Source organism: Homalodisca vitripennis, chromosome 6 (genome assembly GCF_021130785.1).
Source record: "Homalodisca vitripennis isolate AUS2020 chromosome 6, UT_GWSS_2.1, whole genome shotgun sequence".
Lineage (NCBI taxonomy): Eukaryota > Metazoa > Arthropoda > Insecta > Hemiptera > Cicadellidae > Homalodisca > Homalodisca vitripennis.
Window position 1 is genome coordinate 116,513,173 of NC_060212.1, and position 20,695 is coordinate 116,533,867.

Genomic DNA, 20,695 nt, shown 5'->3' on the forward strand with positions numbered 1-20,695 from the left:
CTTACTATCAAACTTACTCTGGGTGTTCAAGAATATAAATGTAACAAACTTATAATAATACTTAAATTAATTAAACATATGATTGTGCTGACATAAAACATTCTTCACACAATACAACTGATTATTTTTAACAGGCTCTTTAAATTAATAACTTTTGTTTGCTGCAATGCAACCAAGATGAGATTTTTTACAAATTTAGAGACCAGTGGGATGTATTTCGAAGGGATTTTTAAAATAAGAATAGGCTTAATGTTAACTAGGGACTCTAAGAACGTTCATGTAAAATTTCATGATGATCAACTGAATAGTTTACATGTGAAAGAATAAAAAACAAACAATCTCACTTTCACATTTATAATACTAGTCAGGATAATTTAAATATTGTATGAACACAGTGTTACAGTTGAATATTTTTCATATGGAACATTGTTAATAGTCTACTGCAATTGCATGACATTTTTATGGCAATCAAAAAAGTGTACTGTAATTAATTTGTAAAGTCAAAGGATTCATTTTTTAAATAATGCTTAGTTCAAAAACATCTTTATTGTTGAACAGCCATTAGTTCGCTCGCTCAATCTCTTTACAATGTTGGCATAGCCTTTATTTTTACAGAATGAAAGAAGTACAAAATCTACTTATTACAAGTACATTTCTAATTCATTTTGAACATTCATTCTATAATTCATTCAAAATACCTCTTGTAAAACTTTGGTATATCTTAATACAAAAGAATAAAGTAATTCTTCTTATGCTTCTTAAAAAGTTTAACAAGAAAAACATAGAGCAAACAGCTTAAAATTTGTATCTATAAATATCATTGCTGTACATTTTGCTTAAAGCAATACTTACACTAAGAAATTGTTGGAATTTTTGCTTTGAATAACTCCACTAGAATTAAACTTATAAACTTAAGTTTAAAAACTGTCTTGAAAATATTAGACAGATTTAACTTAATATCAGTTCAATAAATATGCTAAAACCCAGAAGTATTTATAATGAATTAGTTCATTCTTCCAAGGACAACACTGAAAACTTATTGTTTACATCTAAAAATCCATTTTCCTCTACTACTACTTCCTCTTCTTCTTCTGTATGTAAAGTTTCTACATCACTGAGATTGACTTTTATCTTCTTCTTTTTTTGTGACTTTACTGGCTTTCTATAAAGTTTGACATCAGTCAACAAACCTTCTAGTACATTTATCAGTGATTTGTACAACCTTAGTAAAGATGGAGAATTTTGAAAGAATGTTTCTATATACGCACTGATGTTATTACGTTTGGACAGATTGGTAAACATGTTGTACACGAAGGTCCCAGAGAACAGTTTGGAGATGCAAGTTTCTTGAAGTGGAAACCCCAGAACGGAGTTCAGAACTACTAAATTAAACAGACAACTCTGAAATTGCGAAAAAGCATGCACAGTGGTAACGCAGAACAGCTTGGGTTTAGCTGTGATTTCTTCACTTAAGTGGTGATATGGTAAAATTGATTCAAACATCAAGACACAATCGTCGTGAGAAACATTTTCTAGCTCCTTCTTTGGATTAGTTATTTCACTTTTGTTTTTTATGAGGGATGGGCAACTTTTATTTAAATTTTGCTGCACACCCTTTTCTTTACATCTATTTTCAATAACTCGATTGACAAAGTTCTTGTACTTTTTTTTGAAAGTCTGCCTGTTTCTGTGCACTCCGATGTGACTATCAAGAGTAAATATCGTAACCAAACACATCACCATTGTGTGGAGGTGGCTCTCAGTGACCATGGGTTCCTCCATGTTCTTCAACCAATAAACAAGAGCTATAACGAATAAGTGCCATTCTCTTGGTAGCAAGGTTAAATCAAGGTCGACCTCAGCTACTTCCAAAATCACGGCTCTACGGAGAGATTCACTTATTTCCAAGATAGAACCACATGGAGGAAACTTTAAACTAGCTGTTTCGTGGATTGGTTCAACAGTGAACCAGTCTAAATGTGAACCAGTTCTGACCCAATATTTGACCAAATTGTCACATTTTCCCAACAGCAACCCTACTGTAGCGTTTAATATTTTTAAACTGATAAATTGTGCAGATGAGAGATTAAAGTCTTCAACTTGTGGTGGGACAATATATTGATTTAAAACTAAAATATCTATAACACAAGGCTGAATACTGCCCTTTCGTGCACTATCTAACAGCCAGTTTGGAATGGGGTTTTCAATTATTTCGTCATTCTGATTACTATTAAATATTTCTTTAGTTTTTGGATTCTTTAATTCTAAATCACTATCGTCCTCTGACTGTTCACTAGCAGAATCCTCTGATCCTGCTTCTTCATTTTTTGACAGAAAACCATCCTCTAAATCAGAAATTTTGTTCTCAATAGGTTCCAAATTTTCATTTAGAAATTCCATATTTTTTTCAATGTGATCAACAATGTCAGCAACTTGGCAGTTTATCCTAGAAGATTCTCCTTTGCTAACATCATTTGTAGAATGTAACATGTTGGTTGTGTCAGGGGTTATTAAGTATTCATTTAATATGCTTGTACATTGAACATACCCATCAACAATTCTCTTAATTTGTTTCATTACATATTTTCTTCTGTTTTGTTTCATTCTGCCTATTATCTGTAAAAATATAACAATTTTTAAGTATTGTAAACATCTGATAAAACATAGTTTCTGAAAAGAAACAATTAATTGTAACAATCTTAACCGCTAAAACATCAAAAACTTTCCAAGTAATAAGGTGTACTATGCGTTATCAGTTAAAATTAAGTTATCAGAGATTGTGGTACATTAATACAAATACTTAGTGACGAGAAACAGAATGGAGGGTACTTTGGGATTATACCGACCACACTAGTATGAAGAACACAAAAATAGAAATTTATAGAAACAAACATGATAGAACGAAAAAAACAACTCTTCAATTACAAAATTACAAACTTACAAGCATTTCCAGGTATTGTGATCGCTGTTATCTTATCTTTCTCGAGAATCCTGATTACGGCAGGCCGCGCGGCATCACGTGATTTGCACGGTACATAATTGCCTTTCCATTACAATTCAATTTATATTTCTGATTAGCCCCTCTAGAATTTGATATTTTACTGATAGGTACTATCTCGAGGGATGTTTTTCTTTCGTCGACATCAGCGCGGGGCAGCACCGAAGGTGCTGTCAATGCCCGCGCTGATGGCCGGAGGCACTCGCATTTTGGGTGGCGGAATGTGATCAAGAATAAAAACAAGTTTTTAGTGTTTTTTTAATAAAGAGTTTAGTTTGGTAAATGTTTGTTTTTGTTGAAATTTTGTGTTTGGAGAAATGTAGAGGTAAAACACGGAAGTACAACAAAGCGATGCACCAGCTGAACGGGCGGCGAGACTCTGCAATCACGTTATCTACTAGACGCCCGACTTTGACCTCTGTCTGAGGATGGGGAGGGGTTTGCGATAAGACAATTCCTGTTTTATATGGACGAAATATTGTTCTACGCTAATCTAGTAATCAGTAGAAACGAAATATGAAATAACGATTCATGTCTGGGTGTGGTCGGTATAATCCCAAAGTACCGAATGGAGCACCAATTATTCAAAAGCCAGCTACCTGAAATGTCAGTTAACCGAAAGTGCTTACAATGGTAGTGTAAATTTACAATTTCCTCCACGCTGACATTACATGAGCAGAAAGGCAGTAAATTGAAAACACTAGCCTCAGACAGAAGCGTGTATGGAACACCTCTGTGGTTGTTTGATTGTTCCATATCCACCTGAAGACCTAACCTCACTTTGTATCACAAACATTAGTGTTGTTTTAAGTGACAGTGCTATTGGTTGCTAGGTCGCGTGATGTTTAGCAATGACAGCAAAAAGAAAAACATGATGTGCTTATAGAAATATTTTTTAAATTGTAAGTGCAGTCTTTGAAATGCCTTTGAGGCTTGGTAGCAGAATAACGAGTCTCAAAACTTAAGCAAACAAGTTCTACCTTTTTTAGGTTAATTTTGTAATGCGTTTATCACATATAAAACTTTTTTTAATGTAGCATGCTGTACTTACAATCCCTACTTCATGTGTAAATGGGGAACATTCATGTCAGGTTTAGGCCATTAACTTTGCTGTGGCACACATTTTCGTTAATGTCTCTCCTCATCGTTATTTCACACCAATCACATTCAGTAAAATATAACAAAAGTTTAGTTCAATGTCTTGGTAGGGCAGTTGTATTCGTTCCTGTGGTTAAACTTATATTAAACCAACACTTTATACAGTTTCAACAATTTATAAAGGGTGCTGCTTGGTGACATGCTGTCATGCTAAGGCCAATAATTTTGCCATGACAGATATTTTTTATGTGTCTCTTTATTGGTTAGTTCACACACATCAAAAGAGAACAAGTCACATTCTGTAATATCAAACCAAGGTCTACTCCAATATTTTGCTGGGGCATTGTGTTTATTCTTGTGTCTCCACATTGATTAAACTCACTATTAAAAAGATTAAACATTATCACTGATAACTTGTACATATCTAAATGATAATGCTCGGGCATTACAGGCAGGCTTAGATCAATACTTTTTCTGCGTCAGACATTTTGGTTCATGTGTCTCCTCATTGGTTAATTTGTACATCATGTTCAGCACTATAAAATCAAGGTTGAGTACAACCTTGGTACCTTGGTATAGGACAGTTGTGTTGGTTCATGTGTCTCCACATTAGTTAAACTCACATTTAATAAAAAGTTTACAAAGTATCATCAATGATTTATAAATAAGTAAATGGTTAAGCTAATGGCAATGGGTTATCTTTCAATGGCAGAACAGGAGACCACCTTGAAGCAGCTACCAGAAAGAAAGAGTATGACAAAGCTTTGTAATTTAAGAAAGAAAACGAATAATGCTCATATAGCTGAAGCAAGCAACGATAACAAGGACGTATAGGATATTATTAATAGTGAAAGATCTACTCGCACAGAAATTAACAGAGTCAAATGGCAGTTATCATTCTCTGAAAAGAAGGTTGGCGACATTTACAGAGTGGCTAAACTGTTCAATTGCCACTTTTCCAATACTGCTGAAGAAACATTGAAAGCCAATACACCACATAGAACATCCGCTGCTGCCCCAGATTCCTGATTCCCATTTAGGCCTCATTGACTATTTCTTCTTTTCAGCCAGCCTCATGTGAAGAGATTATCAGTATTGTTAATAAAATGAAGACGGATTCCTCTATAGGAGTTGACAGCATTTCCTCCAGAATGATAACATCTTGTTTGGATGAAATGTGCTTCCCTTTGACTGATATTGTTAATACATTTTTACTTCAAGGTGTTTATCCCACAGAACTAAAAATTTTCAGGATATACCCACTTTACAAACAAGGTAAAAAAGATTATATAAAAAACTGCCGACCCATCTCATTAGTTCCTACAGTCTCTAGAATAGTAGAGAAGGCTGCTCTCTCAAGGCGTATGTCCCACCTTCAACTGAACAACCTCCTTCCTTCAGGACAACTTGGCTTCCTTCGCGGGAAATCAACTACAACAGCACTTGTTGAATATATTATTGACTATCTGGAATCAGGAAGTACAGTTAGTAGTATGTTTTTAAATCAGACAATAAATGAAGTGACTAGAAGTACAACATCTAGACCACAAGAGATAAAAAGAGGTGTTTCCCAAGGCTCTGTTCTAGAGCCAGTATTGTTTGTGTTGTTTACAAGTGACTTCCCAACATACATGGAATCCAATGGTCAAGCAATCATGTTTGCTGATAATACTTTCTCCCCACCAACAGTAAGGCCAGTCAAAGCCTTAGAAATATCAACATATACAGGGTGATTCATGAAGTTCTCCCCCCACTTCTACAGCACATTGTACTAGTAAAAATAATGAAAAAATGTTATATAAACATAGGTCCGAAAACGCTTCGTTAAGCGAGTTACAGCTAGCGAAAGAATTCGCCTGAATTCCTGGGTAAAGAGTAAAATAAAGCCATACTGAACTTTTGGAAAGGTTAATTAAGTTAGAAATATCGTGGATTCTTATGTATTTTTACCTGATAAGGCTAATAAAATAGGTTTCAGAACTGTACCTGTAGTAGTTTTTTGAGGGATTCAGGTTAAATGCAAAAAATTGGGGCACGAAACAATGTTTTTTTAAGTTTGATGTACAATAAACTTTGTTAAATTGGTAATAAATACATAAAATCAACAAAAATTAATTGTAGAGAATTTAATTCTGAGAAATTTGATATAATCAAAGTCTAAAATAAAACAGAAATAAGTACCAAAAAATCGATTTTATTCAGTATAATACATTACTAGTTTTAAGCAAAATTAATCAGGTTGGGCCAACCGTACGCACCTTTTTATAATAGATGTTCGAAAATAAGGCCATCATTATCAATACATTTTGCAGCACGTTTGTGTATTGCTTTTGTTGCGTTTCTTAATTTTTCAGGACTTCCCTGTACCTGCACAGCCGAATCAATAATACGGGCAATTAATTCATCACGAGAATTCACTTTTGTCTTGTTTTACAATGTTTTTCATCCATCCCCAGATGCAATAATCCAATGGAGATAGATCTGGTGATCTTGGTGGCCAAGGGTGAGGCCCTCCACGACCAATCCAGTGTCCAGGAAATTGATGATTTAAGTAAGCAGAAACGGCACGTGAAAAGTGGGGAGGTGCTCCGTCATGCTGGAAGTACAAATTTTGTCTGAGATGTAAAGGAACATTCTCTAACAGCTGCGGCAACTCTTCTTGAAGGAAATGCAAATAGAACTCAGCATTTAGGCGTCCAGGTAATATGAAAGGTCCAATCAGCCGATTGTGCAAAAGGCCACACCAGACATTGACGCTAAATCGGTGTTGAAAGTTCTGTTCCACTACCTCATGTGGATTTTCTTCTGCCCATGAGTGTTCATTGTGCAAGTTATTGACACCATCCTGAGTGAATTGTGCCTCATCCGTAAACAAAATACGCTTGTAGAGTTGATTATTAATATTCAAAAAGTTGCAAAACTCCAAGCGAAGCGGACCATCCCCTAGCTGTAGATGTTGAACCTTTTGTTATGAAACGGATAAAATTTGTTTCGATTAAGTGACCTCCACACCGTTTGACTGCGAAACTCCTATCCGCATAGAAATACGTCGTGTACTTACACCTGGACTGCGATGAACAGCATTAATAACAATATCATCATCAAGTTGGACAGCTCGTTCATAATTGGTTCTAGTACTTGGTAGTGATCCTGTTTCCCGAAGAGTACGAAAAGTTCCTGAAATTGTTTTGGTATCTGGAATCCTCCTGTTAGGGTAACGTAGTTCATATTCTTCTACAGCAGCTCTAGCATTACCATTACAGTAACCCAAAATAAAAACCATATCAGCGTATTCCTCTGATGTAAATAAGTAAGGCATTTTTTCGCTGAATAAACAATCGAATTATAACTCACAGAAAAAATTGCATTTAATAACACGATTCACAGAACCCGATCTCCTGCTGTAGCTTGCAAAACACCACTAATACACAGTTCTAACGTAACAGTACAGAATACCATTGTTTGATCAGCTGTTATTCGTGCGTTACCAACTTAGAGAAATTAATAAAACAAAAAAACTGCATTTCGATGATTAGTAAACAATAATGGGAAAATGTTTGCTTCATTTATTTTCGAACATTTGATGTAAATTTTTATTTAAAAAAAAAATACAACGTAATAAAACATAATATTTTTATTTACAAACAAATTTATTTTAACAGTTAATCTTGTTTTTCTCAATTTATCTCATCATTAAGGAACAAACATTTTGTTTTTGTTTTTATTTTAACTAAATACCGTACGGTATTTCTTTACAGCTAGTAATGTATTATACTGAATAAAATCGATTTTTTGGTACTTATTTCTGTTTTATTTTAGACTTTGATTATATCAATTTTCCTCAGAATTAAATTCTCTACAATTAATGTTTGTTGATTTTATGTATTTATTACCAATTTAACAAAGTTATTGTACATCAAACTTAAAAAAACATTGTTTCGTGCCCCAATTTTTTGCATTTAACCCTGAATCCCCTCAAAAACTACTACAGGTACAATTCTGAAACCTATTTTATTAGCTTTATCAGGTAAAAATACATAAGAATCCATGATATTTCTTACTTAATTAACCTTTCCAAAAGTTCAGTATGGCTTTATTTTTACTCTTTACCCAGGAATTCAGGTGAAATCTTTTCGCTAGCTGTAACTCGCTAACGAAGCGTTTTCGGACCTATGTTTATATAACATTTTTTCATTATTTTTACTAGTACAATGTGCTGTAGAAGTGGGGGGAGAACTTCATGAATCACCCTGTATATATATATATATATATATATATATATATATATATACATTAAATTGTATAAATGGCAATAGCCTTATTTTAATTTCAATAAACATTGAATCACAAAAAGTACTTTTTGTGATTCAATGTTTATTATATATATATAAAATGTTAATATGGCCCATGATAATTGCATACGAAATTACCTTGTCTTTAATGAAGAGAAAACATGCTAGTTAATTTTAGGAAAACACAAAGATTCTATTACTGGACTTACAAACATTGTAACTGTAACTGTGCAATGTACAAAAAAAGTCTTGCAACTCAAAATTTCTTGGACTAATATTGGACCAACACGTAAGTTGGGATAAACATGTTGACCATGTAGTAAATAAAATGCTGGTCCTCTGGTCTTTATGCTCTACGACAAATGTCGAGAGTATGTAATATTGAAACCTTGAAAACTATTTATTTTGCATTAATCAATTCACACATGTCTTATGGTATAAGCATGTATGGAGCTACAACAACAACAAATCTAGATCGAATTCTTCACCAACAAAAAAAGCTATTAGAATAACGTTAAATTTGGAACGCAATGAATCTGTCAAACAGCATTTTTCTAAATTAAGAATCCTTACCGTATATGGTCTATATATTTTTCAAACTATCATGCTTGTGAAATCAAATGAAGATAGTATACCTAAATTAAGAGCAAATCATGATTATAACACTCGCCATAGAAATTATCCATCAATCCCAAAACATAACTTAGAACTTTTTAATAAAAAACCCACAGCTATTAGGATCCAATTTCTTGTTATTTCTTACAAAAACGTTTCTAAAAATTTCACAAATTTGCATATTTAAAACAAAGTTAAAATCATTTTGAAACAAATTATTGAAAAATCAGTATACTCATTTAAAGAATATTTTGAAGTAACTTAGTTCATCCAACAATTTAGTAGTTAATATGACATATTATAAATAGTAGCCAAATTGTAAAATCAGTGTTGTCATTTACATAACATTTTGAGGCAAACTTCTTTATTTAATGATTTATGTAGTCACTAAATGGATATTGTAATATAATGGTTGACGCTATTCTGTATTTATACTATATGTGTACATTGTATGAGTCTTGAATAAAGTTAATTTGAATTGAATTGAATCTTGGAGTTATCCTTGACAGCTGCTTTTCATGGGACCATAACATTGACTCTCTATGCATGAAGCTGAATTCTGCTCTTTTTGTTCTGAGAAGAATGAAGGTAGTATACACATTCTCCGTAACATGAATAGCTTATCGTGCACTCTTTGAGTCGCATGTAAGATATGGTATTGTTTTATGGGGTAGCTCTGCTACCAAAATTCTTCAGCAAGCATTTGGTCACTCAGAAAAAGCCCTAAGAATCATGAATAATCTTCTTCCACATGATAGTTGCAGACAAGCTTTTAAGTAACTGGGAATTCCAACTGTAGTGGAAATCTACTTAACTGAAGTCATTACTTATGCATGCAGCCAGAATTTTACTAGTAACTCAGACCTCCATGACCATCAAACAAAACATGCTAATGACTTTAGTCTACCATTACACAAAACAGCTGCTTTTTCCAAGAAGCCTTCATATTCAGGGGCTAAATTCTACAACATGCTTCTGACTGCGGTAAAAATGGAGATTTAAAGACCTTTAAGAATTTGCAAATAGAAGCAATAACTGCCACCGAGATACCTTGACCTAACATAAAATTATATTTTTAATAATATTACAAGTGTATAAACTAGTTTTTAAGCTCATTTTGACACGTATTCTGTACTTAAAGTTCATGAATAAAGTTCACTGTATCTGTATTTGTGTAGAGTACATTATTACGGTATATTAGAGTAAAACACATACATACATATATATATATATATATATATATATTATGTTATTAACTCCACTTTATAGGGTTATCTATATATATTAAGGTAATGAAAGTTACATTACATTAAAAAAAAAATATATATATATATGTGTGTATATTTAATAATTATTCGTAATCCTTTGATATAATGTGAGTTTAAGCAATGTGGAGAAACAAGATCAAACAAAACTGTCCTACCAAGACATTGCTTTTATTTTACTGACCGTGATTCGTGTGAAATAACCAGTAAAATACATATAACAAAATGTCTGAACATCAAAATTAATGGTCTGCCTGGAATCACAACACCAAGCATATCCATTTACTTATTTATAATTGATGATCCTTTGTAAACTTTTCATTAAATGTAAGTTTAACTAAGGTGGTGATACAACTGTTCTATACCAAGGCATTGTACTCAACCTTGATTTGAGCACTGAAAGTGATTTATGCAAATTAACTAATAAGGAGTACATAAACCAAAATGTCCGAAACAGTAAAGTTAATGGCCTAAGCCTGTCAGCATGACACCAAGCATAACAGTTCACAGTTCACAGTTCAAATATCTTTATTTTTACAATATATTGTAGCATATACATATTGTCAAGTGCAGTATGCACGTGTGACAAATCTTTACACCTATCACATAAAATTTTTATATAATTTAGTCGACTGCACATTAAATTAACAAACTAATCCTGCTACTACCATTATTATACAATGTTTATATGTTTATAACAATTTACTTATTTATACATCTTAGATATTTCTTTGTTAACTTTTCATTAAATGTAAGATTAACTAATGTGGAGACACAAGAACAAACAAAACTGTCCTGTACCAAGGCATTGTACTTAACCTTGATTTATAGTACTGAACGTGATTTATGCGAATTAACTAATAAGGAGTACATGTACCAAAATGTCTGAAAGGCTTTTTGTTTTTGTTGTGATTTGTATTTGTATGTGTACATATATATATATATATATATATATATATATATATATATATATATATATAGTGTGTGTGTGTGCGTGCGTGCGTGCGTGCGTGTGTGTGTGTGTGTGTGTGTGTGTGGTGTGTGTGTGTGTGTGTGATAAGTTGAATAAATAATTCTATCTTACCTTTCTAACTGCAGATTCAAAGGTCTCGTTTCTTAACCACTCAATTACTGCTTTAATTCGTCTCTGAAGTGCGTTGGTTTTTCCTTTCGGAATTTTCAAATGTTGATAAAACGCCTTAAACACTGACCGTTTGATGTAATCATTTCCCAATAAAACAGCGAGAAGTGGAAGCATGCTTTTGTCGAGACCTCCAAAACTGTTGATGAGAACGTCCACATTGTAGACTTTACAATCAAGATAGTACTTGGGTTTGCCGTTTTTATCCAAACTATTATTTTGCAGTGGAATAGGTTCCAGGCACACTGTAGGTAATGGGATATACGTGACATCATAAATGTAAAAGTCTGAGTCATAACTCACAATTGGACATTGCAACTGTCTTGCTAAAGCGGCAAGCTCATCATCAGCTTCAAAATCGCTTTGAGCAAACGGAATATTTAACTCAACCAATACTTCTCGAAATACAGATTTCATAAACAATGGAAAATTCGCTGATCCAAAGAGGGGCTGGGCAAGGCGAATTGATTTGTATTTGTCTTTCATTCGAGAATAAACCGTCCTCAACTTTTTCATCTCATAACCACCATCAAACACCACAAGTGGATTTATCTCACATTTTAGTAGAAGTTTAAAAAACTCTTTGACATATTTAGCAAACTTATCGTAATCTCCTCCAAATGCTGATTCTATGTGACTCCAGATGAACAAGTTTGAAGCTATACTGTTTCCATCCAACAATACCTTGCAGTTGTGTAGTTTGTAACTTTTCAAATATTTTTTTTCTTGACTTTTAACAAATGTTGTCAACCCACGTACACCCATACCTGAAACAAAAAGTTACTAATTAAAAATATACAGTTCACATTTTTAACCAATTTTTTCGTTAGTTTTGATAGGGTAATTTTAATTTGCAGTATTTTTTGTAAAAATAACTATGAAAATTTCTGAGTTATTTTCTACTTTGAAAAAGAGTTAAATTTTGGGTACTCAACTTAAAACAGGAGAGAAAGCCTTTAAAATGTCAATGAAGTTAAGAAAAACAAGAGAAAGTGCAAATGCTATCTAGGCTGATTCCTCAGCATTCCTCCCCATTTTACAAAAGAATTAGTTTGATCTCAAGTAGAGCCACGGAAATCCTGTATCGTACAATTAATGTACAGTAGTGGGGAAAAATGACAAGTGGAAAGTAAGAATTTTTCTGGAAGATTGGCTGAATTAAGGGAGGGTACACACAAAATTTAACTCATGGACCAAAAAATTTGCAATTTCAGTCTTTTGTATGTGAAATACCCATTTTAATTTTTGCAAACAATTACTAACATACACAACGAGATACAACAATGCCTTTCAAGCAGACTAAAGCACCAAAGAAATGTACACACAAATCACATTGTTTTTTAAATGTACTATAATTATTAATGGTTTGTCAATATGATTTTGGCAATCAACAAGACATTTGTTACTTCTAACAACAGAACATGATATTTTTATCAATTTCTGTTATTTGATTGTAATTATTATGAATTTGATATCTGTAGATACAGCCAGTGCTACTAAGATAAAAGAATTTTTTTTCTTCTTTCCTCAATTACCAGATTATAAATAATAATTGGGCGTATTTCCTGTTTTATAGCATGAAAATGAAATAAAATAAACTTCATGATACTCATAACTTTAGTAATGTTACATAACATTCGTCACTTTATTAACTGCTATTAATAAACAAGGATCTAATAGCAGGATACAATACTTTGCTTAAAGTTTGTTGTTGAAAGCAGAAACATTTATATACAGTTGGATTTTTTTATTTCAATTTAGGTTTTTGATTTTCATTATTAGTGGAAAAATAGAAAAGTAAAACAAACATATCCAAAAGTAAAACCTTACAAAAAATAGAAATATTATTATATACCTTTTCAAAATATAAAAAATTTTCTAGAAAAGGAGTTTTTATCCAAAACACCAAAAAATTCACTTTCTCAAAAATTTTACATATTTTTGGTAAATAGTGAAATGTTGTGGTTTTAGAAAAATAACATTCACATTATACCTACAATTTTAAAATATTTTCTGTAAGCTTATTATATTTTGAGATCTTCTTTATTATTTAGAACATAAACTTTCAGAAAATAAAAATACATTTTTTGTTTTTTATAGGTTTATATATAAAAATGTTTGTTGCAAAATTTTAAGAAGTGTTTTTTTTTTCAAGAAATCAAAGTTTATAAAAACACATAATATACTGTCATACAATGCTACAAATGAAGTAAATTTACTATAATAAAAATGTATTATCTAAGTTCACCTGACTTATTTACTGGTCACTCATAGTATTCAATAAATAAAAATTTGTGAAATAAACAGTATTTGTAAACTAGTAATACACGAGTAATGCCGGTGCATCAATATGGCGACCATAGTCCTATCAAAATTATGTTTGTTCACAAAATAAATACTTATAATTCACTTATTCCATGAAGGTATCTATAACACTTAATGGCAAATTTCAAAAGAAAAAGATAGATGTCGTTTGATACTTAACAGTTGATGCCATTAATGCAACTCTAATAATTAACATTAAAGAAATGTCGCAAACAACTGTTGCATCGAAGGTAGCAATGAACTTCGCAACATGTAGCAATGAACTTCCCAACATGTAGCAATGAACAGATGTTTGAAGCAGATAATATTGTTTGAGACAGAAATTCTGAACGCAGTGATGTAGCCAAACTCATTCGTAAACAAAATTTCCCACGGAAAAGTATAGGGAAAACCTTTTTTTTGCGTTCTCTACAAATACATGAGCAGACACTGCAAACTAACATTTGTATTGCAACTTCATAATTTCTGTGCATACTTATTAAGCATTATTATTCAATAAACTATACATCAAATTAATCTATGCAATATATTGATAAATTTGATATAATTTTTGTCCTACTTAAGTACTATTTTTGATAGCAAAAGTTTGATTAAAGAGATAACTGCAAAATCGACTAGTTACTAGTCATTCAACATTGGGGAATTATTTTTTAGCAAATAGTCACTTGTCATCTAACAGATAGAGGGTTATCGCTTTGAAAACAGGTGTTTCCATCACAAAAATGGTATACAATACACAGAAATCTACCACAGGCGGTACACTACGCACTGCACAGAAGGTCATTATGTATTACCGGTGGTTCATGCCATCATTCTAAAGAAAATGTGATGTATCAATGGTTGAGCATACTGTTGCGAAGATACTAATAAGGGATGCATAATAATTCTAGAGAACCTGATCAGGAATTATGCATGTATTCATGTTTTATTTAAGGCTATTGCATTGACAATATTTACAAGAGGTAAATGGGGCCTCAAGTAGCTGACATTATTTCAGAAAAAAAAAACAGTGGCACTATTGGGACAACTTTTAACTGCTGGTAATTTTTCTAGAATATTAAGTTTGGTTTTATTGGGTTAAATAAATAGTTTTAAACTCTGTAAAAACATTATAAAAATTTGTATTTTTTGCACTATTTCTCAACCATCCAAGATAAAGCCAAACATTAAATACAAAATATTTATATTGTTTAAGAGATTAAACATTAAACCAATATTTAACACTTTTATTATTTTGTGAGGCCTTTCAATATCAAATGAAAGTCATAGTTTGGACTATTTGAACAAAATTGGAAATGTGTTGAAAAGTGACAACTGTAACATATTTTTAGGGTAATTAAGTTGGATTTCTTAAAAATTTTAATGAGGTTACAGTAAAAAATATTGTGAAACCATACAACTTCTGACATTTTGACTACCCTGTGTACAAGAAGTGAAATAAATTTAATTTTTGTTTAATGATCTGTGAATAGGAGCTATGGCTCGACCTACCGTTTGAAAATCTTTCAAAAATTATCCCTATCACCAAAAAGTGCCATTTTGGGGTGTCAAAAAGTATTTTCTCACATTGTCTGGGGTCAAAACACGGGAGTTTTTGTTATAACGAAGAAGATAGGTTTCTCAGTTCAATCATTATGTCATGGACAGTTTGTTTGCCTAATCCTGTATACAAATACAGTGTTAAAACAGTGTATCAAAAGACCCAACAGAATGTACTTCTCCATTATATGTGTTATTAAGCACCGTTAAAAGATTGTATTCAGTTCGTACATGGTTACACATAAGAATAGTATTAAAATATTAGCAAACACTCAGCTAAATCCCAAGGAGATATGTACTATCCTCGGGTAGGGTACGATAAGCGGACCCGGTTTTTTTATATCGAAGAATGTAATCATTGATACCTAATATTTGCATCTCAAATCCTAGACTATTAATCGATATAAAAGTATCTATAGTTCCGGGTAGGGTACGATAAGCGGACCCGGTTTTTTATATCGAAATTGGCAAACGATATTACTTAATCATAACCATCGATCAATCCATACTGATTAATTATTTTGAATTATTAACTTAAATAGTCTATATCAACAGCTGTAAACATTAAAATAATACACGTAGGGTAATATTTCAGTTTTACATAAATAATTTTAATTATTAAAATGGCAGTCTATTTTAGAAAACTACACGACATTGCTTTGAAAGATGATAAAACATAAATAAAATATATTGTTTTTGTGATTCAGCATGTTGGACTCGTACCGAAAACCCCATTGTGTGAAATTTGTGGGAAAGAAACAACTATAACTGTGAAAGAAGCAAATATGGTAGACTTCAGTTTTCCTCATTTTTGTTATAATAACTTGTTTGATCACTGTAAATATTACATTCATATTTTAATATAAAACATATGATTGTTATTGAGGACTATAGATACCTTTATATCAATTGATAGTCTAGGATTTGAGATGCGAATATTAGGTATCGAAGACTACATTCTTCGATATAAAGTAACGAGTCCGCTTATCGTACCCTACCCATAGTCCCTAATAACAAACATATGTTTTAAATTAAAATGTGAATTTAATATTAACAGTGATCAAACAAATTATTATAAACAAAATTAGGAAAACTGAAGACGAACATATTTGCTCCTCTCACAGTTACACTTGTTTCTTTCCCACAAATTTCACATAATGGGTTTTTCAAATGTGGTAATTCTAAGCAATATATGGGTCAACCTCGATTTTTCTCATATTACAATATAATGTTCCAATAGTCAATTAGAAAAGGAAATGACTAGAATTTCTTGCCGGAAAGCAGTTATAGGGAGTAGGCAACTCATATTACAATATAATGTTCCAATAGTCAATTAGAAAAGGAAATGACTAGAATTTCTTGCTGGAAAGCAGTTATAGGGAGCAGGCAACCGCGAGAATTACCTATTAGTGATCAGGGGCACTGACGTGATCTGGGCTTCAAATTTGGAACTACTCGAGTTAATTTTTTTTCTAAAAGAGCAAGCAGCGCGAAGCGCTGCGCAGCAGGCAAGCATCGTGCGTGATCTTTGTCTATACTGAATTGATTCAGGCCAAAGGAATGACACAGATTCCTTTACCAGATTTTTACGGAGATTTTGTATTGGACGGATTATATTGGTTTACTTTGCTTTCCAGCATATAATTATGTGTTTAAAATTGTTTTACATACATTACCAACATTATATTGTAATATGTAATAACAATTTATCAGAAATTTTTAATAGAAAAAAGGATCACGCACAATGCCTGCCCGCTGCGCAGCGCTTCGCGCTGCTTGCTCTTTTAGAAAAAAAATTAACTCGAGTAGTTCCAAATTTGAAGCTCAGATCACGTCAGTGCCCCTGATCACTAATAGGTAACTCTAAGCAATATATGACCGTCTGGCGGTTGCCTGCTCCCTATAACTGCTTTCCGGCAAGAAATTCCAGTCATTTCCTTTTCTAATTGTCTATTGGAACATTATATTGTAATATGAGAAAAATCGAGGTTGACCCATATATTGCTTAGAATTACCTCAAATGTTACTTATGTAAAATTGAAATATTACCTTACGTGTATTATTTGAAAGTGTTTACAGCTGTTGGTATAGATCATTTAAGTTAATTGTTCAAAATAATTAATTTTAGTATCAACTGATTATATCGATGCTTATGATTAAGTAATATCGGTTGCCAATTTCGATATAAAAAACTGGGTCCGCTTATCGTACCCTACCCCTATTCTCATACACGGTGTGGTGGTTATATAGAAATGAAGCTTCTTGCAAAATTTCAAGTCCATCCTCAAGATATCATTTGGACAGACAAAATGAATTTTCCCAGCCAGTGATACACTTTACTAATGCTCAGCCAAATATGTTCCCTGATGGCACTCTCTTTTATTATTTTCACTAAAATTATAATTAGTGTTGCAGTGATAATGACTAAATAAATGCTGTCTTTTAGTAGAGCAATGACCTACTATAATAGTTATCAAATGGTTACCAGCAATTAAAAATTTAGTTATTAATTTATATAAAGGATTATTTAGAGGAACCTATTTTATTCATGCTAACCTTCAAATTAAATCTTCCTGACTTGTTCCACGATGATAGTAACTTTAACTTTTCCGCTTATTTCTTTCATACGCACTTTTTATTAGTTTTACTTAATATCATTTACCATTGTTCATTCACACTGTACTAACTTAAAACATTTAAAATAACATAACCTAATCTACAAATCCGTCTGTACAGTACACGAATGTATTCTCGCCTCCCCTGCCTGTTTGATTTGTTAAAACATTGAACATTCTGTTCTGAGGAAAATAAATACATCACGTGTGACCAATGATTTACTTCATCTCAAAACATTGACGTTTTAATTTTTTGCTTATAGGCTTGCTTACTGTATTAACCACAAAACTTTATTGTGCACTAGGTTTTGCAATATAAATGTATGTTTCTCTATTATCGTTGTAGTTTTCTGTATCTAATAAATAATAGTATAAAAACATGTGCAGTTATAAATGTTGATTTTCAGTAGATTTTGAAAATTGCCAACTATTTATGTTAATATTAGCATGAATACCAGAAATAGATAAAAAATATACTATGTATAATAAAAGTGTTATTTTCAATTTCTGTTTTGATTATTAAATTGTTATATAATGTTTTGATTGGTAATGTGTATTAGTTTATATCAAGGACTGAAAATTGCCATATAATAGTAAGGTAATCCCCAGGTACACGACACTAGGAGAGGTCCAGAATTGTTATGGGTTCGAGAGGCCCTCGCTCGAAGACAGTCTTTTAGTGATTTTTTTCACCTTATAAACCCACAATCGTGGATTACAATCAATTTGGATATTGCTTGTTGTTAACAAATGATTAGTTTATAGATGTCACACTGCTGTTCTGTTACCTTGTAGTTATATAAATATACTATTACTTTTTTATAAAATGGCGTTTGCCATTGAGAGAGAAATAAATAAATATTAAGTTCAAGCCGAATAAAATCCACTTAATGCGTTAAGACGTCGAAAAATTAAAAACACCCCTTTTAAAAAGGCTTTGTAGAATTTTACGAATACCTTGTTAAGTAAATATCAATACAGACATTTCTCTATGCAATAAAACATTCTACAGTCATCCTCTTGCTACAGGTTTCGAATTATTTTTTCAACATTCGAAGACCTAACCTAACAGCTCACTCTCAGCTTCCTAAACTATCAACACTAGGACGTCATCATTACAGTATGGCGTGTTTGTCAAGTAATTCAGAGTTTGTCTCTCTTACATGTGGTGTTAAAACATATCTCGTGCGGTTAAGTGATAGTGATTTGTTTAGCATAAATCATTCAGACATTCAAGGAAAGGATACATCTAAAGGCAAAGCTACTCAAAGCAATTGTGACAAGAAGCATGGCATATGTGGAGACATTGACGATATAGGGTTATGTTTATTATGTTCAGATATATCTCCTTGTGGCAACTTTCTAGCATTCTCTACCTATGCAAAACATCTTTGTGTTATGAACATTACAAATTCAAAATTTATTGTTACTAATGTATACAATCTTGCCAGAGGTGCAAGTAAAATAAAATTTACACCAACAAGCAAGAAGATTGTGGTAGCAGATAAGTCAGGTGATGTATATTTGTTTGATCCTAATGAGGAAAATAATGAGGGTCAGCTTATTTTAGGACATCTTTCATTGCTTCTGGATGTCTTGGTCTCACCAAACGAACAACTTATCATAACTTGTGATCGAGACGAGAAAATAAGAGTGTCTAGTTTTCCGAATGGATATAACATAGTAGCATACTGTTTGGGTCATACAGAATTCGTAAGTTCTGTTCTTTTTCTTCCACACAATATGAACTATTTAGTTTCAACATCTGGTGATGGCACTGTGCGTTTTTGGGATTATAAGTGTGGCAAGGAATTGATGGTTTGTAATACCTTTGTGGACATACAAAGTTTGGAAAAAGCTGATTCTGATGATCAGTTAGTTGAGGATCTATCTGTAATAACTGATGCAGCAGCAGTCTTTTTAGATAGTACAACATCTATAGTATGTGTATGCCTTGAAAATTTTAAAATTTGTTTAGTTTTAAAGTGTACAAGTGAAAGTGAGAGTCTACACTACACCATCAGTCAGAAAATATGTGTAGAAGATATTAATCCTTGGAAGATCACTATAAATTCAGATATAATGTGGATGGTTAACTGTAGTGACATTGTAAAAGTGAAAGCTCTAACTTATAATCCAAAGTCTGGTTGTTTTGAGAATACTGTGTTGGAGCACATTAGCAAGACTGTAGATCTACTAAACAGTAAAAAACTCATAATTGATTCCAAGAGGAATATTGTGAATCTTCTGTTTAAGAAAACGTTTGAAAATGTCCAAGAATACTTGAAAAGAAAAGAACTCAGATCTGCACTACATGAATCCTCTAATAAAAAAATCAGGAAGTAAAATCATCTTTTTCATTTTCTCCTTGTTTGGTCTAATAACATAATAAACCAACATACCAAAATGTTCAAACATTGTTAGGCCTATAAGGTTCCAATTATCAGGCTAGTCCTGAAATTTCTATAATATCAAGACAAGTTAGCTGTACCTAAGTTGCATGACATTTGATAACTTTAGGCTATGGCAAATGTTAGAGCACTAATATCCAATATTTAAAAAATACACTAAAAACTAAATTGAACCCAAACAAGGTTTTTTTTCGACTTTAATTAAGCTCTTTAATAATGATTTTGTAATTCTTTCCTCGTTTTCAAGTCAATGTCACTATGTATGCATACCAGCCATGAAGTGGTTAGAGGAATCTCATGTTACAATTTTCACCTTGTGTAATAATTTTTCAATCAGTGTTGCATATTAATAGTATTTTTAGGATTTAACAATGTAAACTTGAGATTTTGATCATG

General features: G+C 32.2%; 2 protein-coding genes across 2 annotated transcripts; one reads left to right on the forward strand and one right to left on the reverse strand.

The window, feature by feature from the left end:
- Positions 1–527: 527 nt before the first annotated feature.
- LOC124364781 (protein asteroid) lies at positions 528–18,053 on the reverse strand. The gene is made up of 3 exons (XM_046820525.1): positions 17,830–18,053; positions 11,353–12,176; positions 528–2,616 (listed from the first exon to the last, which is right to left on the reverse strand). Exons 2-3 carry the CDS (start codon positions 12,172–12,174, stop codon positions 1,009–1,011), a joined length of 2,430 nt encoding a protein of 809 aa, XP_046676481.1. The 5' UTR covers positions 12,175–12,176; positions 17,830–18,053; the 3' UTR covers positions 528–1,008.
- Positions 18,054–18,953: 900 nt separating this feature from the next.
- LOC124364782 (tRNA (guanine-N(7)-)-methyltransferase non-catalytic subunit WDR4) lies at positions 18,954–20,236 on the forward strand. The gene has a single exon (XM_046820526.1). It carries the CDS (start codon positions 19,011–19,013, stop codon positions 20,232–20,234), a length of 1,224 nt encoding a protein of 407 aa, XP_046676482.1. The 5' UTR covers positions 18,954–19,010; the 3' UTR covers positions 20,235–20,236.
- The last annotated feature ends 459 nt before the right edge of the window (positions 20,237–20,695 follow it).